Source organism: Petromyzon marinus, chromosome 1 (assembly GCF_048934315.1).
Source record: "Petromyzon marinus isolate PM22_M1 ecotype Great Lakes invasive population chromosome 1, UKy_Petmar_22M1.pri1.0, whole genome shotgun sequence".
Classification (NCBI taxonomy): domain Eukaryota; kingdom Metazoa; phylum Chordata; class Hyperoartia; order Petromyzontiformes; family Petromyzontidae; genus Petromyzon; species Petromyzon marinus.
The window spans coordinates 6,446,856-6,473,801 of record NC_133667.1 but is presented as its reverse complement, the minus strand read 5'-3'; the positions used below and the strand labels follow the sequence as shown (position 1 = coordinate 6,473,801).

The following is a 26,946-nucleotide window of genomic DNA, read 5'->3' as shown; positions in this document are numbered from 1 at the left end:
TAATCAAGGGCATTTCACTATCCCCAGATTATCTTCTCGTCAGCTTTGATGTTGTTTCTCTGTTCACCAAGGTTCCTGTGCCTGACACCTTAACAATAATTGAAGATTTAGTCCAACATGGACTGAACCCTGATGTTCTTTCTCTGGTGAGGCACTGCCTTACCAACACTTACTTCACCTGGAATGGTACTTTCTACAAATAAAATTAAGGTACCCCCATGGGTCCCCCCTTATCAACAGTGATAGCGAATATTTTCATGGAGAAATTTGAAACAGATGCATCCAGACATCCACCCTATGTCCTTCCTTGTGGAAGAGATAGGTGGATGACACTTTCGTCATTTGGCCACATGGCCTGCCAGCATTGAACCAATTTCTCAACCATTCATTGGGACACTCTGTCTACAGGAAAGCCACCCACACAGATTCCTATCTGAAACCTGATTCCCACCACCATCCGGCACAGGAGAATTCTCTCATCAAAACACTATACCACAGGGCCCACTGCATTTCTGAACAACAGCACCTAGCCAGTGAACTGGAACACGTACACCAGGCCCTTTAGATGAATGGATGCTCGGACCGCATTATCCGCAAAGCTGTTTCTCCAACCATGGAGAAACAACCCCCTGAGACACCGATCAAAACCATCACGTTACCATACATAGCAGGCGTTACCAAAAAGATTGCCAAAATCTTAAACAAACACAAGATCCAGTTTCGATTCAGTACAGTACACAAAATCCGTGATCTAATCCCATCTGTGAAGGCTGTCATTCCTGACATGCAATATCCGGAAGTCTGCAAACTAAGTTGCTCCTGTGGTGATTGTTACATTGGGGAAACGAAATGGCATGTGTCCGACCGTGTTCGCGAGCACAAGGCAGATCTGAAACACGGCAGGACTAATACCTCCGCCGTGGCTGACCATTGTTATAACGCTGTGGGCTCTCATGATATTGTTTTTTCCGAGACCAAGGTGCTCTGCAAACCTTCGGGCTACTATCAAAGGTTTGTTCATGAAGCCAACCAGATATATAAACATAGACGTAACTTCAACCGAGAAGATGGATACAAATTGAGCACTCATTTGAAGGACGTTATTAACCAGGTAAAACCTTAACTGCTTTATAGTTTACCTTCGTATCCGCATCGCCAGTTTCTTCAGCCTCCTACCCTCCAGTCCCGCTCACTTCCCAGACCCGACATTTTGTCGTACTCGGGCTCGGGTTGGAGCTTGCACTGCCCAGCCCCGGCATTTTGTTGAGCTCGGGCTCGGGTTGGAGCTTGCACTTCGCCACTCCCCCTACCCCACACCCGCACCCCCTCTATCTCTCCTCCCTGGCTCCTCTCCCCCCCCCACCTCTTACGTATATATAGCCTCGTGTCACAAGCAGCCTCCTTTTGCCCATTTCAGCAAATTGTTTATTGCTGGGGTTGTTTCCACCTGATGACGGGCACTTGTGTTGCACCCGAAACGTCATGATTTAATTTATTTCATACCTCCGTGACTTTACCGAAAGAACTGAAGAGTTTGGTCCATCATGCCGGTATGTAATTGTCTACAATTGCAAATGAAGTAATTGGATCTTTAATGTAACTTCAGAGACAACAGAATCCCTATGCTCAGGGCCGAGAGTGAGTGCTGGAGTTGGAGAATGTCCATTCACCATCGATGCTTCTCATTCACGGAACACTATCGCATCCCTATTACATGCAGATCTCGCTTAGCGTGACCCCGTAGAATGCTGATATGTTATAATGCTCTTTGTCCTGGAGATTTTCTTAACGAAAAATCTAAACAGTGCTTACGAGTGAGAATACGAAGCAGTACCGGACAAGGAATGTACACGCCCTCATCATTCACTCAGCCAATGAGAGCGACAGAGACAACCAGATCTCACCCCCTGAAAATCGATTTTCACGATTCGTAATCACGATTACATAAAATAAAATATTTGTTTAGCCAGGAGAGAACTCACAAACCAAAGATAGAGTATCAGGCGTCACCTAAAAGAAACCTCACCACAGAAATTTATACTGAGTGCATCACGAAGATCACGGAGGACCTGGATCAATTATCTGAGAATGACCCGGATTGGGGATTGGGAGCACAGGAGCTCCTACAACCTCATCTCCCACCACTGCCTTGTAGGAGTACAGCAGAATGCACTCTTGAGTACAGTACAACATCCTACTATATAATCAATTATACTTTTTATGTATGAAAAAATATTATTCATCTGTACTATTAGCACTTACCGATACTCTAATTAAGCCCTCATATATTGCTCATACAAAATAAATAACGCTATTGGGAACGCATCCCCATAAATATAATGGTATAATGACCCCTTTTAGATCCCATTCCATTCACACTCACTTCTCCAGGAACGCATTTTGAGCGCTAAGCAAGGTCTGCCTGTACATTTAACAACCATCGCTACCAGTTGGCTTATAACGAGTTGACTCTTCACTTACAAAACATAAATGCAAGTGCTTTTGATAATTTTTCTCTTACCTCAGTTTCATTTGTATTGTTACTGATATTTTAAGTTTTGTTTAACCTTTATTATGGTAAGTTATCTTATTGCATAATGTTACATACAAAGGTTTTATGTTTGGGACAATATTGGTCTCTGTATCCGATCATCAAGGGTTCCGTGTAGTACACCTCTCTCGAAAATCTTCTGCCCAAGGGCAGGTCCATAGCTCAAGGTTCCTTCATTCCACCAATCCCACTGCCCCTCCTCACTTCGCAGCGCCATGCTCCACACGAGGGCTCTTGAGTCATAGCCAGAGAATTATGGCTCAGGTGGATTCCCCTTGCCTCTTTCAGCAGTCTTGTTTCTGTGACACCGAACCACTTAATGCTACACCTAGGACAAAACTACATTCACTTTGATGATCCAGATGTCCCTTGAATTAGACTTTCCGTGTCGATGGTTATATATACAGGTGTTGCACTAATTACACATTCAAACTTTGTTTTGTTTTCTTAGCTTCCGAAGTCCTCAGGACTGGAGACATTGCAGGTGACCACTTGGAGAAGCCTGTGGAGTGGCCCAAACACAAGGATGGCAACGTGTACATCCCCTACAACATCTCCATCGCGTTCAGTGAGTGCAGTGCACGGTAGACTGCATGGCTTTATTTGGGATTAAATGCATCGACTGGGATATAATTGAGAGGTTATCCTATTATCTCTTACAAACTCGTCCAGAGAGTCCAATTAATGGTGGGTACATTACGCTCAATTTTTTTTTATTATCAGTCAATCAATAATCATTTGTGGGATAATTATGTGATAGAAAGTAAATGGCTTCCTTTACAATAACAACATTGCAGCGGCAATAGAAGCGTCCATGCTGCGATGTGCCCTTTGTGAATTGTAAGGAGTTTTGATGTGGGTAGTGGAGTACACCTCATGATGCACAATTGTACACTGCAGTGAAGTCAAATTTACATATTGAGAGCCTTGGTAACCTCGAAGATTGTACGCAAGTGGTGCATGTGTTTTGCACGAAAATAAATGCTGCTTAATCCAGTTAAATCAGACGTTCTGCTGGTTGGCACTCGGGCTCAGGCAAAAAAAAAATCTTGGAGAATCAGATGTGACAGACACAAGCAACAGCACGATTTTGGCCATGCAACCCAAACATTGGACCACACAGTAAATCATTGTAGTCTGCACTCCTTCAACGGAGGAATAGCAAAACTAGACAAACTTTCTCGTCATGCTTTGTTTTCTAGGCACCAGTGACAAGAAGGTAATTGAGCAAGCCTTCCAGGAATACCATAGCAAGACGTGCATCAGGTTTACTCCTAGAAAATTGGAGGAAGAGCATTACATCAACTTCCAGGCACTGGATGGGTGAGTGTGGGTACACGTGTGTGTGTCTTTACTTCTTCTGTAATGGTGAATGTAGGTGTATTTGTTTGTATGGGAAGCGGTGGCGTAGTTCTTAGCATGCTGCGCTACAAACCTGGAGATTCGAGTTCGACTCCTGCTCACGGCAACCAACACCAGTGATGATTATTTGAACTGCTCCGGGGCCTCCCCTAGGTCGACTTAGTCTTAAATGAGTACCTGGTGCAGTGTGTAAACATCGCCACTCGGGACAGACAAAGGCAGCCGGTATTGTGCTGGCTACCCACTCCCTCGTGTGCTGTGGCCTTCAAAGTGGTCGCCAAAAGCACTTGCCCCAAATGTCTAAGGCTTTACAGGGTATCTTTGTCTTTGTTGTGTATGCTGTAGGGATGAGTGTAGGAGTACCTGTGTGTGTACTGTAGGAATGAATGTAGCCGTATCTGTATGTGTGTGTGCAACGTGCACCTATAGTCTGGCACAAGCCACTTAGTTGTGAGGAGCAGTTGTTGTTTTTGTTGTGTGTGTGTGTGTGCTTTAGGGATGGGCGTAGTTGCACTTATAGTGTGTTTACATACTATGGTTGTTAAAATCATAGTTTTTGTACATATAAAATTACATCAATGAACATAACATTATTTCCTTTGAAACAGGCTCCCTTTAAGTTTTAATATATCGCAAAAATTACTAGTTCGTGCACAGCATCTACAGAAAGAAGACGCATACAGATCTGTACAGAAACGCATCAGAACCATTTTCCACACTGTTCTGACCTTGAACTTTTGGAACAGGAAAACAATCACATGTACACTTGGCCCTTCATTGCCATGCTTGTTCCAAACATCAATTTGACCAGGTACTTATCACCAAATGCAGAATTACAGAAAAACCTGAACATCCAAAATGCATTGCATTAACATGTATAGCAAAAGTCATTGGCCATATAGCAATATTGCTCGGCAAATATAATGATGAATAACATTTTACCACCATGTGTAAGGTAAAACAACTTCTCCCGTCAACCAAAGTCATAATTCCCAGCTTATAGGGAATCTTATCACCTTAATTGCAGCCGTGGACAGAGAAACATGGGTCATAATAATTAAGACAACAGTTGTCAGTTCCTCAATGACAAACAACAACAATACTGTATAACCACCTGCACTGTAGTTAGAAGAGTTGGCTGGGACACGATTGGTGTGCAATAATCCTTAGAATCCAACTCTGTCATGTAATCACATCTGGGTCTCACACAGGCTGTCCATTAACACCAAGCCTCACTGGGCCTGAAGAAGCCTGAAATATTATCATGCGAATCTAATGCCAGATAAGGCCTCATGAAGCATTCTGCTGTGCACTTTGTTGTTGCCAGGTTTGTCGTGCATGCTGCTGCGTATTTAAAATATTGAAATGACGGGTTACATCCATTGTAACAGTGGTAGTGCAAACTGGAAAACCATGAGTTTTAAACATCCCTGCGTAAAATGCATACACCCATTGTGCATTTGTGTAAATACCTAATAATTTTCTGAAGAAGTGCATTGTGGTAATCTTATCTTATGTTACCGTATTGCTGTCAGTCACATTTACTCAAGTTTAATTTGATGGTGATCGAAGACAAATGCACTTCTTCAGGAAATACTGATGTCTTAGCATATGCACAATGGCCGTGTTCTTCTTACACATTTTTTCATCTTGTTTCAAACTTTTGCTGCATATTGGCTGCTGCTGCACAAGCCACCTTAGTCTACAGCCAACTGCTTGTGCAGAGCGGCAATCTGTAAGCATTACACCAGTACTCACTGGTGACTTATACCTTCATGTTATATTCCAACTCCTAATTCGTTGTTTGCCATTGTGGTTTGCTGAGACTGGTTGGAAGGAAGACTAAGCAACAACTGGTGATGTCACACATGCAGTCACACTGTGAATAAAGTTTAAATATGAATACTATTCAAGGCTGCAGAAACCTCAAATCTAAGGTGCATTCATTATTAAAATTCCACTAAATTTTTATTTCCTGACTCTAGGTACTGGTAATAAATTCTGATATATGGTTACCATTTTACCAGTTATTGTTTAACATCCCTGGTACATACTACAGGAGAAAGTGTCTGTGCACCTGTGATGAATGTCCATGCAGCTTCTGCAAACTAGTGTAGGTTTTTATGTGCTGTGAGTATCAATATTTGTTCATGCATTTTTTTCCATACTTTTACTTTTCTTGAACTGATTTGTAGAACGTAATATAATTCATATTTCGATTTAAAGCTTTCGTGACTGCAATGATTCATCTTCTTTGGTTCTTTCGGTAAAGTCACGTAGAATGATAATAAAATAATAAATTGATCAAATAAAATAACACAATAATATTCTCACGACGTTTCGGCCACAACACAAGCGGCCTTCATCAGGTGAAGGGGGGCGAGACTGTCTGGTAGGACAGTGCTGGAGTGAAAGAGCCACGTTCAGATACGGCCTTTAAGCTGTGTGAGAGGAACAAAGCGCCTTGACAAAGGAATTAGCATATAATTTAGCATTGAAATGGCTGAATGATTAGCTTGTGACTGGTCACAGAAATAGCTATGTTAAAAGTTAAAGCATACACACCCGCAGAGGCACCCATTGTTAAAGGGATTAGCATAGAATTTAGCATTGAAATAGCTAAGTTAAGGCATACACATCTTGACAATGGAATTAGCATAGAATTTAGCATTGAGAAAGCTGAGTGATTAGCTTGTACCTGCTGCAGAAATAGAGCTTGTACCTGCTGCAGAAATAGCTACGTTAAAGTCAGAGCATACACATTCACCGAGGCCCTTAGTACAAATCAAACAGGAGAATTTAGCATTGAAATAACTAGGCGAATCCAGCATTGAAACAACTGAGTGGTTAGCTAGTGACTGGTCACAGAAATGACTACACATCTGAGCTATTCACAGTACTATATAGTGAACCAATAAAAACTAAAATATAAATTACCTTCATGTTATCAATAAACTCTATATTCTCCAATCAGCTAAGCTACCAACAATAAGTCGTTATATATCACAATGCTATATGGCGAAAAAATGGGTGGATTCTTACCCTCAAATTTTCAGCACCACGGATAGCTACGGGCCCCGTTCAGACGGACGAGTTCGTCCATGGTCGGAACAGAGAAGTGGGAGAGAGACAGCTGCGAGGCCCTAGTATGCTCCATATTGTAAAACTATACCATTAACCGTGGTGTGAGAGGTATTAAGAGGCAATGCTGGCGAAAGAGCTGCGGTCTGAAGGTCATCGTAAAAATACAATTAATTAAGAACAGAAATGATTTAAAACATCTTTCCAGTGGTTACTAAGCCTGAATCCATCTTCTCGGTTGAAATTGTCTCTGTGCTTGTATATGTGAATGGCCTCATGAACGAATCTCTCATGGTAGCCGGTTGGTTTGCAAAGAACCTCCGTCTTGGAGAAGTCAATGTCATGTGAGCCCACTGAATTATAACAGTGATCTGCCACGGCAGAGGAGTTCGTCCTACCGTGTTTCAAGTCTGCTTTGTGTTCGCGGATGCGGTCCGAGATATGTCTTTTGGTTTCTCCAATGTAGCTACTACCACAGAGGCACTTTAGTTTGTAAACGCCCGGGTACTGTATGTCTGGAACAGCATCTTTTACAGATGGAACTAAATCACGGATTTTATGTACTGTGTTGAATCGGACCTGGATCTTGTGTTTGTTCAGGATTTTGGAGATCTTTTTAGTGACCCCTGCAATGTAGGGTAAGGTGATGGTTTTGAGTGGCTCCACAAGAGGATCCTTCTTCATGACTGGAGTGATGGCTTTGCGGATTGTGTAGTCGGAGTAGCCATTAGCCCTGAGAGCCTGGTGTACGTGCTTGAGTTCACTGGTAATGTGTTCCTGGTCGGAAATGCATTGGGCTCTATGGTATAGAGTCTTGATGAGGGAGTTCTTCTGGGATGGATGGTGGTGGGAATCCGGTTTCAAGTAAGCATTTGTATGGGTAGCTTTCCTGTAGACAGAGTGGCTCATTGAACCATCATGTCTTCTTTTAATTAAGACATCCAAAAAGGGTAGTTTGCCATCTTTTTCGACCTCCATGGTAAATCTGATGGCTGGGTGTATGGAATTGATGTGGTCGCGGAATTGGTCTAGAGCAGGCTGGCCATGTGGCCAGATGACAAAGGTGTCATCAACGTACCTCTTCCATAAGGTCGGGCGTAGAGTGGCAGTCTGGATGGCGTCAGTTTCAAATTTTTCCATGAATACGTTGGCTACAACCGGAGATAGGGGGGAGCCCATTGGGGTGCCCTCAGTTTGTTTGTAGAAAGTTCCATTCCAGGTGAAGTAAGTGTTGGTTAAGCAATGTCTCACCAGGGGGGGTACATCAGTATGCAGTCCTTGATGAACCAGGTCTTCAATGATAGCGATGGTGTCAGGTACCGGGACTTTGGTGAACAAGGACACCACATCAAAACTGACAAGCAGGTCGTTTGGGGACAGGGAAATGCCTTTGATTGTCGATACCAGGTGAGTAGAATTTAGTACCGCAGAGGTGGTTTTTCCAGTGAAAGGTCGCAGTATATCAGCAAGAAAACGTGCCAGTTTGTAGGTGGGGGAGCTGATAGTAGAGACGATGGGACGAAGGGGTGTATCTTCTTTGTGTATCTTTGGAAGGCCATATAATCTTGGTGGTCTGGCAGCAGAGGGCTTCAACGAGAACTGTTTGATCTCATCAATTAATGCTGTTGAATCAGAGATTATTTTGTTCGTTTTGGTGACCAGGCTGTTGGTGGGATCTCTTTTTATTTTTGTGTAGATGCCATCGTTGAGTAGTTCTTGAATTTTGTTGTTATATTCTGTTTTGTCCATGATGACAGTGGCATTGCCTTTGTCGGCTGAGAGGACGACAATATCATCCCTATTTTTTAATTGAGATAATTCAAAACGTTCGTCTTTGCTGATGTTGCTGGGTGGCAACTTAGCGTTTTTGAGGGTTGCAGCGATTTCAGATCTTGCTACGTCTGCAGAGATGTGACTCAAGCCCTTGAGTGCAACGTCGACATGGGCAATGATATCATTAACCGGTAAGTGTCTCGGTGTGACAGCAAAGTTTAGACCTTTAGCTAAAACGGATTTCAGACCATCAGAAATGGAACTGTTACTTCGATTAATTACGACTTTGTTGACGTCTATCTTTTCGGTGTGTGGATCCGATTTTTTGCTGGAGAGGTGATTGAATTTGGAAATCAAATTGTCCCTACATTTGTTCGAGATAAGAGCGAAGATAGTTCTAGGCCGCTTGTGTTGTGGCCGAAACGTCGTGAGAATATTAGAATATTATTGTGTTATTTTATTTGATCAATTTATTATTTTATTATCATTCTACGTGACTTTACCGAAAGAACCAAAGAAGATGAATCATTGCAATCACGAAAGCTTTAAATCGAAATTTAACCGCCTCTACGGGGAGGGATTCCACACATCCTTAAGATCATTCAACAGACTTCGGGATAAGAAGGCTCAACTAATCGAGTCTCTCACCTTTCTGAAGAGATGCCGCGACTCTAAGGTAATACCAACCGCATTTACACTAACCTCTGCTGTTGCAACTTCTCTCAATGCAAAACGAATTCTAGCTAGAACTAGCTATCTCGGAAAAAATCAGACTTACACGCACCGAACTCGATCAGTTAGACAAGACACTCTACAAATCACACTTAAAATTGACAGCAACAATGTCTACATCGGATTGGGAACATGTAGACAATATGACTACCTCTTCGGCTGCCACTATGTCGAACAAATGTAGGGACAATTTGATTTCCAAATTCAATCACCTCTCCAGCAAAAAATCGGATCCACACACCGAAAAGATAGACGTCAACAAAGTCGTAATTAATCGAAGTAACAGTTCCATTTCTGATGGTCTGAAATCCGTTTTAGCTAAAGGTCTAAACTTTGCTGTCACACCGAGACACTTACCGGTTAATGATATCATTGCCCATGTCGACGTTGCACTCAAGGGCTTGAGTCACATCTCTGCAGACGTAGCAAGATCTGAAATCGCTGCAACCCTCAAAAACGCTAAGTTGCCACCCAGCAACATCAGCAAAGACGAACGTTTTGAATTATCTCAATTAAAAAATAGGGATGATATTGTCGTCCTCTCAGCCGACAAAGGCAATGCCACTGTCATCATGGACAAAACAGAATATAACAACAAAATTCAAGAACTACTCAACGATGGCATCTACACAAAAATAAAAAGAGATCCCACCAACAGCCTGGTCACCAAAACGAACAAAATAATCTCTGATTCAACAGCATTAATTGATGAGATCAAACAGTTCTCGTTGAAGCCCTCTGCTGCCAGACCACCAAGATTATATGGCCTTCCAAAGATACACAAAGAAGATACACCCCTTCGTCCCATCGTCTCTACTATCAGCTCCCCCACCTACAAACTGGCACGTTTTCTTGCTGATATACTGCGACCTTTCACTGGAAAAACCACCTCTGCGGTACTAAATTCTACTCACCTGGTATCGACAATCAAAGGCATTTCCCTGTCCCCAAACGACCTGCTTGTCAGTTTTGATGTGGTGTCCTTGTTCACCAAAGTCCCGGTACCTGACACCATCGCTATCATTGAAGACCTGGTTCATCAAGGACTGCATACTGATGTACCCCCCCTGGTGAGACATTGCTTAACCAACACTTACTTCACCTGGAATGGAACTTTCTACAAACAAACTGCGGGCACCCCAATGGGCTCCCCCCTATCTCCGGTTGTAGCCAACGTATTCATGGAAAAATTTGAAACTGACGCCATCCAGACTGCCACTCTACGCCCGACCTTATGGAAGAGGTACGTTGATGACACCTTTGTCATCTGGCCACATGGCCAGCCTGCTCTAGACCAATTCCGCGACCACATCAATTCCATACACCCAGCCATCATATTTACCATGGAGGTCGAAAAAGATGGCAAACTACCCTTTTTGGATGTCTTAATTAAAAGAAGACATGATGGTTCAATGAGCCACTCTGTCTACAGGAAAGCTACCCATACAGATGCTTACTTGAAACCGGATTCCCACCACCATCCATCCCAGAAGAACTCCCTCATCAAGACTCTATACCATAGAGCCCAATGCATTTCCGACTAGGAACACATTACCAGTGAACTCAAGCACGTACACCAGGCTCTCAGGGCTAATGGCTACTCCGACTACACAATCCGCAAAGCCATCACTCCAGTCATGAAGAAGGATCCTCTTGTGGAGCCACTCAAAACCATCACCTTACCCTACATTGCAGGGGTCACTAAAAAGATCTCCAAAATCCTGAACAAACACAAGATCCAGGTCCGATTCAACACAGTACATAAAATCCGTGATTTAGTTCCATCTGTAAAAGATGCTGTTCCAGACATACAGTACCCGGGCGTTTACAAACTAAAGTGCCTCTGTGGTAGTAGCTACATTGGAGAAACCAAAAGACATATCTCGGACCGCATCCGCGAACACAAAGCAGACTTGAAACACGGTAGGACGAACTCCTCTGCCGTGGCAGATCACTGTTATAATTCAGTGGGCTCACATGACATTGACTTCTCCAAGACGGAGGTTCTTTGCAAACCAACCGGCTACCATGAGAGATTCGTTCATGAGGCCATTCACATATACAAGCACAGAGACAATTTCAACCGAGAAGATGGATTCAGGCTTAGTAACCACTGGAAAGATGTTTTAAATCATTTCTGTTCTTAATTAATTGTATTTTTACGATGACCTTCAGACCGCAGCTCTTTCGCCAGCATTGCCTCTTAATACCTCTCACACCACGGTTAATGGTATAGTTTTACAATATGGAGCATACTAGGGCCTCGCAGCTGTCTCTCTCCCACTCCTCTGTTCCGACCATGGACGAACTCGTCCGTCTGAACGGGGCCCGTAGCTATCCGTGGTGCTGAAAATTTGAGGGTAAGAATCCACCCATTTTTTCGCCATATAGCATTGTGATATATAACGACTTATTGTTGGTAGCTTAGCTGATTGGAGAATATAGAGTTTATTGATAACATGAAGGTAATTTATATTTTAGTTTTTATTGGTTCACTATATAGTACTGTGAATAGCTCAGATGTGTAGTCATTTCTGTGACCAGTCACTAGCTAACCACTCAGTTGTTTCAATGCTGGATTCGCCTAGTTATTTCAATGCTAAATTCTCCTGTTTGATTTGTACTAAGGGCCTCGGTGAATGTGTATGCTCTGACTTTAACGTAGCTATTTCTGCAGCAGGTACAAGCTCTATTTCTGCAGCAGGTACAAGCTAATCACTCAGCTTTCTCAATGCTAAATTCTATGCTAATTCCATTGTCAAGATGTGTATGCCTTAACTTAGCTATTTCAATGCTAAATTCTATGCTAATCCCTTTAACAATGGGTGCCTCTGCGGGTGTGTATGCTTCAACTTTTAACATAGCTATTTCTGTGACCAGTCACAAGCTAATCATTCAGCCATTTCAATGCTAAATTATATGCTAATTCCTTTGTCAAGGCGCTTTGTTCCTCTCACACAGCTTAAAGGCCGTATCTGAACGTGGCTCTTTCACTCCAGCGCTGTCCTACCAGACAGTCTCGCCCCCCTTCACCTGATGAAGGCCGCTTGTGTTGTGGCCGAAACGTCGTGAGAATATTATTGTGTTATTTTATTTGATCAATTTATTATTTTATTATCATTCTACGTGACTTTACCGAAAGAACCAAAGAAGATAATTCATATTATTCCACATTTCTGTATATGGCCCAGGCTGATATGACATAACAGAGAATAGATGTAATCAGTTCTTAGGTTATTATAGTGGTAAGAAAAAACAAGTTGCTTTTTGAACAATGATGCCGGTACAAGAATTAAACTCTTTTCGAATGTGATGGGATCTTTAACATCCAACGTGATACTGACAGCATGTATTTTACCATTAATACACCCAAAGTATTAACCGTGGCAACCGGGAGCTTGAACCATGAAACTCTGCAACAAGCGGAAAATGTGCTGCCACTCTGCCCTAAATTTCCCCTAACTTAATTGAAGCTGTTGACCTGGTTATATCAGCACCAGTTTTATTTTAATAAAACAAGAGGACAAACTCTGCAAAGCATGCTGTTGATATTTATTGTTATTACTTATTCTCTTATTGAAACGGAATCATAACCATGTTGCTGTGTGAGCAGGAACTGGTCATTTTTGGGTCAGAAGGGAGGGGCTCAGTCTCTGTCCCTGGAGCCCGGGAAGGTGACCAAGGGCGTCGTTCTGCACGAGCTCATGCACGCGCTCGGCTTCCAGCATGAGCACTGCCGCAGCGACCGCGATAAGTACATCACAGTCCAGGAGGACAACATCGAGGAAGGTAAAGAAATATTAAACAATAAAGTGGCAAACATGGAGGCTATCATATGCAGTATACTGTCCTGGACAGACTGATTCCTATGGTAAAATCAGCAGTGATCTCGTCGAGATTATTGACAGTCATAGTTTATAGTAATAGGTTTTACCCTTTTAACTGGCACAAAAACTGACACCTTTATTCAAGGCATCATGTTTGCAATAACCACAACACAAGCAGTCAAAATGCAAACAAAAGAGACAACTCTGATAATAATATGCACTGTCCTTGAATTTGATTTCGCGAGCACAAATCAGATTTGTTTGCATTTTGACTGCTTGTGTTGTGGTTATTGCAAACATGATGCCTTGAATAAAGGTGTCAGTTTTTGTGCCAGTTAAAAGAGTAAAACCTATTACTATATCTTGTTACTCGCAAAGGAGGTCTCGTAATGTAAATGCTCACCCCGAGCCCTCAATACTCTGATAGTGCGCTATTTTTGAGTTGTACGCCTTTTGGCGTCATCTGGTCCAACACCAGTGGAGACTAGGCTCTAAGAAAAGCTGTCTCGGGTGTGGACCAATCAAATTCTTAGATATTCTGTTTGAGAGGAGACCTGATGGCTCATTGGGGCATTCTGTCTACAGGAAACCCACCCACACAGATTCCTACTTGAAACCTGATTCCCACCACCACCCAGCCCAAAATAATTCTCTCATCAAAACTTTATACCATAGGGCTCATTGCATTTCGGACCAACACCACCTGACCAGTGAATTAAAACATGTACACCTGGCCCTCAAAAGGAATGGATACTCTGACCGTACCATCCGCCAAGCTGTTTCTCCCTCCATACAGAAACAACCACTTGATACTCCGGTCAAAACCATCACACTACCATATATAGCAGGCGTTACTAAAAAGATTTCCAATTTCTAAACAAACACAAGATCCAGGTCCGGTTCAATACAGTACACAAAATTCGTGATCTGATCCCATCCGTGAAGGATGTCATTCCTGACTTACAGTACCCCGGGGTTTACAAATTGAGTTGTACCTGCGGTGATTGCTATATCGGGGAGACAAAGCGACATGTCTCTGACCGAATTCGCGAGCACAAATCAGATTTGAAACACGGCAAAAACGAATTCTTCTGCCGTAGCTGATCATTGTTACAACGCTGTGGGTGATCACGATATAATTTTCTCCGATACCAAGGTTCTTTGTAAACCCACGGGTTTTTATCAGAGATTTGTTCACGAGGCAATTCAGATCTACAAACACAGACACAATTTCAACCGAGAAGATGGTTTCAAATTAAGCAACCATTGGAAAGATGTTCTAAATCGAACCAAACATTAAACTAATTTTCAATGGTACAGTATATTTTTCAAGTAGTGGTACCCCAAACTTTCGCAGCTCTTAAATTCCCTTTTCACACCATCAATAGGTAAACTCCCCCCCCCCCCGCGCCAACCGGCATGTGCACCCGCATGTACACCACCTCTATGCTAAGTCGGCCAATCAAATGCAAATTTTTATGCTAATTCCTTTGTCAAGGCACCTTGTTTCCTCGCACACAGCTTAAAGGTCGCGGTCTGAGCGTGGCTGTGTTTCACTCCAGCGCTGTCCTCGAGACAGCCTGATCCCTTCACCTGATGAAGGCCGCTTGTGTTGTGGCCGAAACGTCGTGATTTTTGTTGTTTTATTTTTTACCTACGTGACTTTATCGAATAGAACCAAAGAGTACAGTGCATATTATTATCATCAGAGTTGTCTCTTTTGTTTGCATTTTGACTGCTTGTGTTGTGGCTATTGCAAACATGATTCCTTGAATAAAGGTGTCAGTTTTTGTGCCAGTTAAAAGGGTAAAACCTATTACTATATCTTGTTACTGGCAAATGAGGTCTCATAATGAGTCATAGTTTAACCCAGCACGTTAGCAGTGCAAAATATTACTTGGAAATGCAGTAGCTGTGACTGACATTGTTATTGAAGACATACAGTATGTATTTCAGATCAGTCTCCTAACGAGCAAAGTGGCATTACCGACTATTCACATACCTGTCACAACGCTATCATACAGAGATTGGAAACCACTGGACCACGATGCTTTCCATCCGAAGATCTGGTCATCATCGGCGTGTCGAAATTCCGCATCGACGGTTGATTCATTCGCAGCTCAATTAGAACATCACTGTAATTCTTGATTAACTCGTGCCCGTCCAAACAAGCACAAAGATAACGGGGCAAACATGCAGTAACTGGCTGTGACTGGAGGCGATCATTGTGAAGCAGACGTAGAGGAGGCTGGAGCGTCTTTGGAAGAAAACTGGTTTCAAGACTTTCCGACTTGCTTACAGAGCTGCCTGCAGATCTGCCGACTCCTTATTGAGTCTCGCAGATCGTACTATGTTTTGCGCATTAATGACGCAGCTTGCGACCCCCGTGTTTTTTGGCGAGTAGTGAAGGTCCTGCTGCACTCCAACAATCCATCAGCTAGTTAACCCGGTCCATGCACATTACTTGCGATATTCTTCACCAATAAAATAATGACGATCAAGATGGCAGTTTCTCACTTGAAGGCAACGCATTCTCCCGGTCTGCCATCTGAGTGTGAACAACCTGGAACCAATGCAAAAATCTAGACCTTGGCACTAACGTCGGTGGCAGAGGTGTTGATGTTCATCGCACGGCTGCCAAATAAGACATCGCTGCTCGGCTGAAAAAAATTGACTTGAGCAAGAGTGATGCTGCAAACTATCACCCATCTCAAACCTGAGTATGATTTCAAAGGTCATAGAACACCTGTATCTGAAGTATTTATTTCCCCACATTGCTGCGGTGGGCAGATTAAACCTGTTGCAGTCGGTGCGCCATAGCATTGGTTGGCCTCGATCTCTCAGCCGCCTTCGACACCATCGACCTTGAGATTATCTTCAGGTGGCTAAGTTCAAGGTTCGGTATATTGGGTAAGGCCCTGGGATGGATGGAGTCATGCCTACATGGTCGATCACAGTTCATCAAGCTGAGCAAGAAGAGTCATCGCGTATGCCTTGCCTAGTTGGCGTACCACTATAATTCCTGGATGTGGGCGAGAACAAGAAGGATAATGTTGGAAGATGCTCATAAAACAACGTGTGAAATATATTAATAGGGGAGCATGAATTGATAGCTCACATCTGTTGTTTATTCCTGCAAACTTTTATGTCAGTCTAATTCCAACTTGCAGCTCAGCAGCAGTTTATGTAAGAGTGGAATCGTGAGTCATGCATTTGAAGGCAATTCACAATGTCCCAGTTCACAAGCCCTGGTTTATCCAGGCTGCCACCGTTCATCCCAGACCCAGTAACCGGTCACTACTTTATATTCAGAAAGTCAAGGAGGTTTTAAAATTTACAAACTGCAAACAGCAGTTTGTAAATTTGACATCTGCAATTTCATCCTTATGTGAGGGAGTGGGAGAGCGGTGGTGCAGTGGTTAGCACACCGTGTTATTAACCCGGTGACTTATGTCTCTCACCATAAAGGTAACGGCACATAGGACATTGTCTGGCAGATATTATTTCTTTCAGTTGTGTGGTTTCATAAGCGCGTGTAGAATCATTGGCAGTCACTGCACACATGTACACACATACCCACCAAATAATACAATCATGCTCCGGGCACAGATTAAAACACTTTTAAGATGTATAGTGTTAATTGACTCAGAAAGTGAGCATCAAGTGCAGCATAGCTGCAGTCAACCGCCTGTTTAATATATTAACAATACCAACCACCATTCACAACTGAATGGCAGTTGTGTCATCACAGCGTTTGCCAGGCCATGTGCAGCTTGAGGCCACGTGAAGTGTGAAATACTTGCAGGCAGGAGTTCAAGGGACAGATACAGGTGTTCTGGGTTAACTGAGGTGACGACTCAAACACGTTCCTTCGAAGTGGGCAGGTAGGAACTTGGTTGGACAGCGCATTCGTGCGATCCGTGTTGGATACTGTAGTCGTGTTGGAGGTTGTAGCTGTTGCTATTGCATCTGATGATGATTCTTGATTTATTGCTGATGTTGGTCTTTAAGTTGATGCAGCTGCTGCAGCAGCAGGTCGCGCCTGTGCTGTGACGCCGCCTCCTGCGTGTACCATGCGCGCCAATCCACATGACCTGGTCCTTGAACGGCCACGATGCCGTCGTTATCGCGCACCAGGTGCATGGTGTTGAGCAGGGCGTAGACGCCACAGTCGTAGCCGTTTGGTTGCTGCGGCACAAGCACCGTGGCGATCGCCACCGGTGTGATCGCCGGTTCGGCGCGCACGACCCGGGCCACCACCGCGCTGGCGAAGGCCGCGGTGCTCTTGGCGTTGCGCGACTGCCCCCCCCCCCCCGCGCAGCCATTGAGTCTAACAGCATGGCAGTCGACCTTGTGCCGAAACTCCAATTATGCGGATGGAATTCCGGATATGCACGACAGACAAATAATCCCTGGTGGGCAGTGTGGAACCTGTTGTTCCTACCTGTATAATCCAGTACTGTATATACGAAGTGTGTATTTCATGGGTTATTTTACTGCCATCTAGCGGGTAATGACGGTATTGTGCTCTACAACAGTCAAGTACGACTGATGATTCTGAGCACATACTACATCAACAAACACCTGTATCAGTGACTTCAAACTTTCGTTGACTGCAGGAATTCATATTCTTTGGTTCTTTCGGTAAAGTCACGTAGATGGAAAATAAAAAAAAATCATAAGAACCAAAAACTCAAACGACGTTTCGATCGAACACAAGCGGTCGTCATCATCTACGTGACTTTACCAAAAGAACCAAAGAATATGAATTCCTGCAGTCAACGAAAGTTTGAAGTCACTGATACAAGTGTTTGCTGATGTACGTATGTGCTCAGAATCATCAGTCATACTTGACTGTTATAGTCAGATGAGAGGCATTCCTCTGTATATGTGATATCTATGAGACCTTTTTGCCAGTTTTAAAAGGATGAAAACATAACTATAGGCTTACCCTTTCTGGAAATAACACAGGTGTTAAGATGCTCAAAAACCAAATAGATACGTTGCAAGACGTCAAGTCTGCATTAACCACACATACTTGTGGCAAAACATGCAAACAAAAATGTTCTGATACTCTACTTAGGCTTGCATTGTCTTTGTATTGTTCGCCTTTTGGCGATCTCTGGTCTAACGCTGGTGAGACAAGGCCATAAAGAACGCTGTCTCTAGTGTTGGCCAATCAGTTTCAAAGGCAATGCATATATTATCAGAGCATATGTGTATGTTTTTCCACAAGTATGTGTGGTCCATGCATACTTGATGCCTTGCAATAGGTATCTATTTTGTGTTTGAACATCTTAACACCTAAATTTTGATTTAAAGCTTTCGTGACTGCAGTAATTCATATTCTTAGTTTTTTCGGTAAAGTCACGTTGAAGAGAAACAACAAAATAATAATATATATATAAAACAATAAAAAAAATTCTCACGACGTTTCGACCATAACTCAAACGGTCATCTTCAGGTGTGAAGATGATGACCGTTTGAGTTATGGTCGAAACGTCGTGAGAATTTTTTATTGTTTTATATATATTTTATTATTTTGTTGTTTCTCTTCAACGTGACTTTACTGAAAAAACTAAGAATATATCTTAACACCTGTTTCATTATCAGAAAGGGTAAATGTATATGTGATGCAATTTAAATATGTTGCTACTGTTCATGTTGCTAATAGGCCCTGTTATCAGGAACAAGCAAGGATCAGGTTGACTCCAACTATCGTATTCTATGGTTCTTTTGGTGAAGTCACATAGATCATCATCATGATGACCGCTTGTGTTACGATCGAAACGTCGTGATATTTTTATTATTTTATTGTTATTTTTTGTATCTATGTGACTTTACCGAAAGAACCATAGAATATGAATTCCTGCAGTCACGAAAGTTTTAAGTCAAACTATATAGGACTTGTAATTTTCTCTCAGGTAAGATACATGGACAAAAAGGCCAAGAAGATAAGTATTAAAATAAATTAAATCCAATGCTGAATGTCTCTTAAAATGCATATTGTCATTGTGAAATTAAATTCTCTATCCTTTTTCTTCCAGATGAACAGCGTCAGTTTCGACTGCTGGATACCAGCGATTTTGACCTGCCCTATGACTACATGTCCATCACCCACTACGACAGGTAGGTCTTCATGATATCACCTTCTTGGGTTTACACCCGAACCCTGTGTGTGATTCCAGCAGCCCCCACAGCCACAGCCTCACAGTGAGACAGAGCCCTCGTACACAGTGGAGTCTCCATCTCCTGCTGTTCAGGGAACTGGGAAATTTGAACATTAGATCGCCCTCTCACCCCACACATCTACCATCTCTCACACCACTGATCTCCCCCTCTGATACCACTCATCTATCATACATTCCACATGGGGAAAACTTCTAAAATGCACTATATTATCGTGAATGAAAGGAGTCGCGTGGTTATAACCCCCCATATTCGCGAACACTGCAATGGCGTTAATAGTGTACCATCGCATTGTATCCCGCATTTACGTTTGCATGGGACGATCTATGGTTAGAGTATATAAACGGTATACTGTATGCACAGTGTGTATGTACAGTACAGGAAAACCCCACAGGGTGATGTTTCAGCTCATTTCATGCTAATCTCTCTCCCTAATCTCTTTCTTCCTAATCTCCCCCATTAACACAACTGCTGTGCTTGCATCCTGGGATGGAATTGCTTTCCAGCTCAGACCCCACTTGCTTGCCCATCGCCACATATATAACCTTGTTGTAACAGCTCTCTCGCTGGTTCAGCAGTTCCACTGCTGGATTATGATTTCCGCCTGAGGACGACCGCTTGTGTTGCGATCGAAACGTCATGATATATTATTTTTTGTTTTATTTTATTTTTCTACCTACGTGACTTTACCGAAAGAACCAAAGAGTATGGATTCCTGCAGTCACGAAAGCTTAAAATCAAGATTGTTGAATGCCCATCTAGCCACGCTACGGCAGAACTAGACACGGTTCGCTATCCCGGCACGGACCACGAGCTGGGTCCCGGACCTCGTGGCTAGAGGCTTGTTTTACCCGACGTGGATCTTCTTCACCAGCAACACGAAGAACTCCGAGCCCCTCACGGGGCCCCCGTTATATCGGCCTGTGCTGGGGCTGGCTCCGCCCTTCGCCCCGCCCACCTTCTAGATCTCTCGAGCTCTTTCCCGAAGGCTCCCGAGAGCTCTTTTATACCACGTGACCACCCAGCGGCCCCATCCACCGGTGGCCCCCTTCCAATATCATCCGGTCACGTGTCAGCAGGTCAACCAGCGTATCATGCCCCAAAGTATCCCTGGCTGGCTGACTCTCTTGCTCCCTCACCGGGAGCCCGCACCGCACATTGTATGTGGTGCCTTCGTGCTGACCAGCGCTCACCCAAGCCCCGCTAGGGCTGGTACTACGCCCAGTAAGCGGGCTACACATAATTCCAATACATTATCCGCCGTGGCTTCATAAGCCCGGCACCACACAGTGACATTGACAGTCACTACACATTGATTGGGTACGTGTTAGTGTGACCCTTACAGATGTGTATGAAAACCATGCCAACTGTGTCTCGTTCTTCTGGCCATGAACTTCACCGAGAAGACAGGGGTGGTTATCATTAAACCAAATTTTCAAAGTTCGGTAGTATTCATGCGTTGTCTTCTTGCTTCTGCTCGGCGTCTCTCTGCCATTCGAGGGCCCCAAAACACACTCTACTTTAACTCCAGCGTTGCAGCGCGCCCCACTAGCTCTCGTCAGCTACCATGCACACAGGGAGCCTCCAGGCATTGTTGAAGAACCACGTAGATATAATTGCTCAAACTGAGCTACTAATGCTTTGATGCTTGAATTGCTTTTGTACTGTTTGCCTCTTGGTGTTCTCTGGTCAAACACTGCTGGTGAGACAAGGCGATAAATAAGGCTGTCTCTGGTGTAGGCCAATCAGTTTCAAAGACAATATACAGTGAGGGAAAAAGTATTTGATCCCCTGCTGATTTTGTACGTTTTCCCACTGACAAAGAAATGATCAGTCTATAATTTTAATGGTAGGTTTATTTGAATAGTGAGACAGAATAACAAGAAAATCCAGAAAAATGCATGTCAAAAATGTTATAAATTGATTTGCATTTTAATGAGGGAAATAAGTATTTGACCCCTCTGCAAAACATGACTTAGTACTTGGTGGAAAAACCCTTGTTGGCAATCACAGAGGTCAGACGTTTCTTGTAGTTGGCCACCAGGTTTGCACACATCGCAGGAGGGATTTTGTCCCACTCCTCTTTGCAGATCTTCTCCAAGTCATTAAGGTTTCGAGGCTGACGTTTGGCAACTCGAACCTTCAGCTCCCTCCACAGATTTCTATGGGATTAAGGTCTGGAGACTGGCTAGGCCACTCCAGGACCTTAATGTGCTTCTTCTTGAGCCACTCCTTTGTTGCCTTGGCCGTGTGTTTTGGGTCATTGTCATGCTGGAATACCCATCCACGACCCATTTTCAATGCCCTGGCTGAGGGAAGGATGTTCTCACCCAAGATTTGACGGTACATGGCCCCGTCCATCGTCCCTTTGATGCGGTGAAGTTGTCCTGTCCCCTTAGCAGAAAAACACCCCAAAAGCATGTTTCTACCTCCATGTTTGACGGTGGGGATGGTGTTCTTGGGGTCATAGGCAGCATTCCTCCTCCTCCAAACACGGCGAGTTGAGTTTATGCCAAAGAGCACCATTTTGGTCTCATCTGACCACAACACTTTCACCCCAGTTGTCCTCTGAATCATTCAGATGTTCATTGGCAAACTTCCAACCGGCATGTATATGTGCTTTCTTGAGCAGGGGGACCTTGCGGGCGCTGCAGGATTTCAGTCCTTCACGGCGTAGTGTGTTACCAATTATTTTCTTGGTGACTTATGGTCCCAGCTGCCTTGAGATCATTGACAAGATCATCCCGTGTAGTTCTGGGCTGATTCCTCACCGTTCTCATGCTCATTGCAACTCCACGAGGTGAGACCTTGCATGGAGCCCCAGGCCGAGGGAGATTGACAATTATTTTGTGTATCTTCCATTTGCGAATAATCGCACCAACTGTTGTCACCTTCTCACCAAGCTGCTTGGCAATGGTCTTGTAGCCCATTCCAGCCTTGTGTAGGTCTGTAGGTCTACAATCTAGTCCCTGACATCCTTGGAGAGCTCTTTGGTCGTGGCCATGGTGGAGAGTTTGGAATCTGATTGATTTTCTGGACAGGTGGCTTTTATACAGGTAACAAGCTGAGATTAGGAGCACTCCCTTTAAGAGTGTGCTCCTAATCTCAGCTCGTTACCTGTATAAAATACACCTGGGAGCCAGAAATCTTTCTGATTGAGAGGGGGTCAAATACTTATTTCTCTCATTAAAATGCAAATCAATTTATAACATTTTTGACATGCGTTTTTCCGGATTTTTTTGTTGTTATTCTGTCTCTCACTGTTCAAATAAACCTACCATTAAAATTATAGACTGATCATTTCTTTGTCAGTGGGCAAACGTACAAAATCAGCAGGGGATCAAATACTTTTTTCCCTCACTGCATAATTTTTCAGACCATGTTTGTTTGCATGTTTTGCCACAGGCATGTGTGTTTAGTGCAGACTTGATTCCTTGAAATAGGTATCTACTTTTCTTTGAAAATCTTGACACCTGTTTCATTGCCAAGAAGGGTAAAGTCTATTCTTAATTTTTTCATCGACTTGATACTGTCAAAAGGCCCTATAATATATAATTAATTATTAATACTCATGGCACCACTTATTAATGGAAGTTTGTGTAATTATGTATTTGTAAGTTTTGCATCTCATTTGGCTCTTGGGTCATGTCACCACTCAGGCGGTGTGGCCAAGTATCCGCTAAAGCCAGTGAAGAGCACTTTACGTCACTGAATTCCGCAAGGCGCAGTGTTCTCTCTGCGCAGAGTATTAAGCGCTCGTGGCAGTGACAAGCATAGGGATTCCACCAGAACCTCATGAGTCATCAAACACACAAACCCCACCACACACAGCACCAGCCAATGAAGTCCAATGGGTGATGTGCAGTTGTGTGCATATACTGTAGAGTACACGTGTTGAGAGCCAACTGTGATACCTCCCCAAGCCTTCACCACGCACACCTGCCGTGTAGCCGCTCACAAGTGGCATGAATGTGAATTAAGAGGAATGCTCCACCCTGACCTGGCTGTGCATTAGCTCCATCCATTCGTTTGGTTTTCACAGCAAAGACAGCCGCAGCTTTGCTTCTGCTTGTCTAGTGGAATATCCACGCGAATTCGTTTATTTGCCATCATTTGCAACCATGACTCGCACAACACGGGAATGGGAATGGTAACTACACTACGGTTTGTTAATGTTGACCAATCAGTGCAATTGAAAGATGCATCCGTGCTGTATGTTTATTTTTGTATTTTTTGTAAGATTAATGTTTTATTTGTGTTCCTATTTTTATTTAAAAACAATTGTAGGAGGAAGTTTTAATAAACTGCATAAACTTTATTTGAATCAATCGCTAAAAATAATCTTGCCAAAAATAGTGCCTCTACCTTAAAACAAGTTTACGCTGATGTGTTTCAGCTCGCGGATATACTGACAGTTAAATGTGCAAATGTGGAAGATGATGCATGTGCTGTGTTCCTGTCAAGGTGTGCATTCTCCGTGGATGGGATGAGCCCTACGATCATCCCTAAATCAGAGACAGCCACTATTGGTCAGCGGGATTGCCTCAGCCCACTGGACGTCATGAAGATTCAAAAGATGTACAAGAATGTAAGTAATACGGTACATGCACGTGGTGTATTGTCATCGCGTCACGGATAACCTGTACAAGGCGTGATCGCCATACGTTTACAGTGCAAAATATGAGGCCATGCACGAGACACCCACCTGTAGAGCAGAGAGGTACCTGGAAGAAGCAGCACACTGAGTATTTTGCTGACCCATCGGTGCAAAGTTTGAGTTGCTTTCCTCTGGACACTTTGGTTTTCCAGAAGAGTGCATGCAAACAACACTGAAAAGCAGTGGTGCCCATGGCTGCATGACTCAGTTAATGCTCGCTCCCTCACTAAGCTCTGAGCCGGCACCGCTGGGATCCTAGGTTCATGTTCACATTTTAGTCACCATTGCTGAAAGCAGGTTCTCTCGTGTAACGAGTTGATGGTCTCAACGGAGTCTTCAATGACTCGTTTATAAACCTCATCCATCTCTTGAGGATTAAACATTTCGGATTGATTGCTATGTGATGTTTTTTTTCAGGATACAAATGATGCACACATAGAGTGGCCTATTGAGTGACTTCAAAAGTTGTTCCGTGGTGTCATCTTCTAGGGCTGTATGGGCATAAAATGTCCGACTGCTTGCTGTGAGACTTGAAAATGTCTTTCTCATTGCATACATTTTTTTGCACAAATAGATTATATGTGTGTTATATATATAAAATGAAATCTGAAAATGGAATTGGCCAAATTTCCCTTGGAAACTCTCCTGAAACAGACTTGAGAGTCGTGCTTCCTTGGGGAAAGAATTTCACATCTTGCAGTTCTAACGTTAGCCAAGTATTTGTTAGCTATGAAGGGAGCAAGCAGCCAAAATCGATGGTACATGTACCCCCATAAATTGTAGTGCAATGATGGGTTGGGTTTGACAATGTATATAATAAATGCATAACTGTGGTAATTCTTCACGTTATAATGTTTCAACTAAGATGGCCAAGTTACTGAGCAGGGCGAGTGAGGTCACAGCCTGCAGGTGTTCGCACGCCAATTGCCTAGTATTATCAGAGCACGTTACGGAAACAAGCCTGAGCCTGCCCATTGAAGACCAGCTCTTGCCTGAACGTGGCAGGGAACAAGGGGGAGTCTCACTTGCCATGTTTCTATGGAATTCCGGGAAAGTTTATTGACGATGATGTGTTTCTACTTATTCAGGTGGTGGCTATCGAAATTGCTAGAGCTCTTCCTGAGGTAAGCATGGTTCCATGCATCTGCACAATGTCGTTTCATTGCACACACAGCAGGCTAATGCTGGTTTGATCTACAATTGCATGTGTCAGTTATTTCCTGCAGCTCTTTCTCATTGGCAGCTGTAATCGTGCTATTCACATTCGCATATTTTATTGGAATACTAGCGGTAAGTACCCGGCATTGCCCGGGCAAAAAATGCAGACACACACATGGACTTACACACAGACATGGACCCACACACATAGAAACACATCGACTTACACGCACACATATGGACTCACACAGACATCGACTTTAGACACACATGTAGTTACACACAAAAATCGACTCACACACACACGTAGACTTATACACACATATCGACTCACACACACACATACATAGACTGACACACACATACATATGGACATACAAAGACACATATCGACTAAGAGGCACATGGACTTACACACACACATGGACCAACGCACACGCATCGACCTCCACACACACATCGACTCGACTCACACACACACATATACTCACACACACACATAGATAGACTCACACGCACACATAGATAGACTCACACACACACATGGACTGTCACACACATAGACACATTGCCGTACACACATCGACTGACACACAGACTCACACACAAACACACATGGACTCACACATGCACATAGAGCCACACAACAACAACGGCCATTCGCCGCTAAGTGGCGGTGACGTCACGAGGACGCTTGTGCCAGGCTATGTGCACCTTGAGGCCACGTGAAGTGTCGAATGCCACAAGTTGACTGACTGAGATGACTGGCTGATGCACGACCTGTGCCCCCTACTGTGCCAACTTGCTGTGCTTTAGCCATCCGGCACTCCGCTCGTTGTTGTGAGCGTCGCTCCTCCGCCCTCCGTTGTTGTTGGAGGGTCACTGCCTCCAACTGCCCAGTAGCGTCCTTTAGGAGCCTCCTCCACAGAGGCCGATCTTAAGACTGCTGGTACCAGTCATCGGCAAGTGCACTCAGCTCCACGTCCTCCTGCAACACATCACTCCATCTCTTCTCAAGCCCGTACCACGCCCGTTTAGCCCCCTCGATCCGGCCGAACAAAAGCTGTTTAGGCATGCGGTGACTGCGCATGTGGGCTACATGACCCAGCCAGCGCAGCCTTGCCTGCCGGAGGAGCTCACCGATGGGACTTCGTCCACATATTTCAAGGATTTGTGAGCTCCTCACACAATCCAGCGTGGTTAAACCCAGGATGGATCGTAGGCAGGCCAGCCTAAATGTTTCTAACTGGCGAAGATGTTCCATTAGGGGGGTCCACGTTTCGCAAGCGTAGAGAAGGGATGGAATGACCATGGCCAAGCAGACCTGAAGCTTCGTGCGGAGTGATAGACCAGGTAGCTTTCACACAGCGTTACGCAGCCGATGAAAAGATAATGCCGCTCGACTGATTCGGAGTGAGACCTCTGCTGTTAAACCGGAGCCGGTCATGAGCACACTGCGAAGGTATGGGAAACTCTCCACTCTCTCCACAACTGCCCTATAAACACATCGAGTGACACGCACACATGTATGGACTTAGACACACATGTGGACTAACACACACACATATGGACTGCCACACACACATGGACGTACACACACACATTGACTGACACAC

At 43.9% G+C, this 26,946-nt stretch overlaps 1 protein-coding gene across 1 annotated transcript in view; it reads left to right on the top strand.

The window, feature by feature from the left end:
• The window catches only part of LOC142906764 (uncharacterized), a 73,487-nt gene that overhangs the window by 33,517 nt on the left and 13,024 nt on the right, over positions 1-26,946 (top strand). The window contains exons 13-18 of the mRNA XM_076055241.1: positions 3,003-3,119; positions 3,754-3,874; positions 13,113-13,288; positions 19,374-19,455; positions 23,980-24,103; positions 25,261-25,296. Coding sequence (XP_075911356.1) covers positions 3,003-3,119; positions 3,754-3,874; positions 13,113-13,288; positions 19,374-19,455; positions 23,980-24,103; positions 25,261-25,296 — 656 coding nt within the window. The remainder of the gene's footprint in view (positions 1-3,002; positions 3,120-3,753; positions 3,875-13,112; positions 13,289-19,373; positions 19,456-23,979; positions 24,104-25,260; positions 25,297-26,946) is intronic.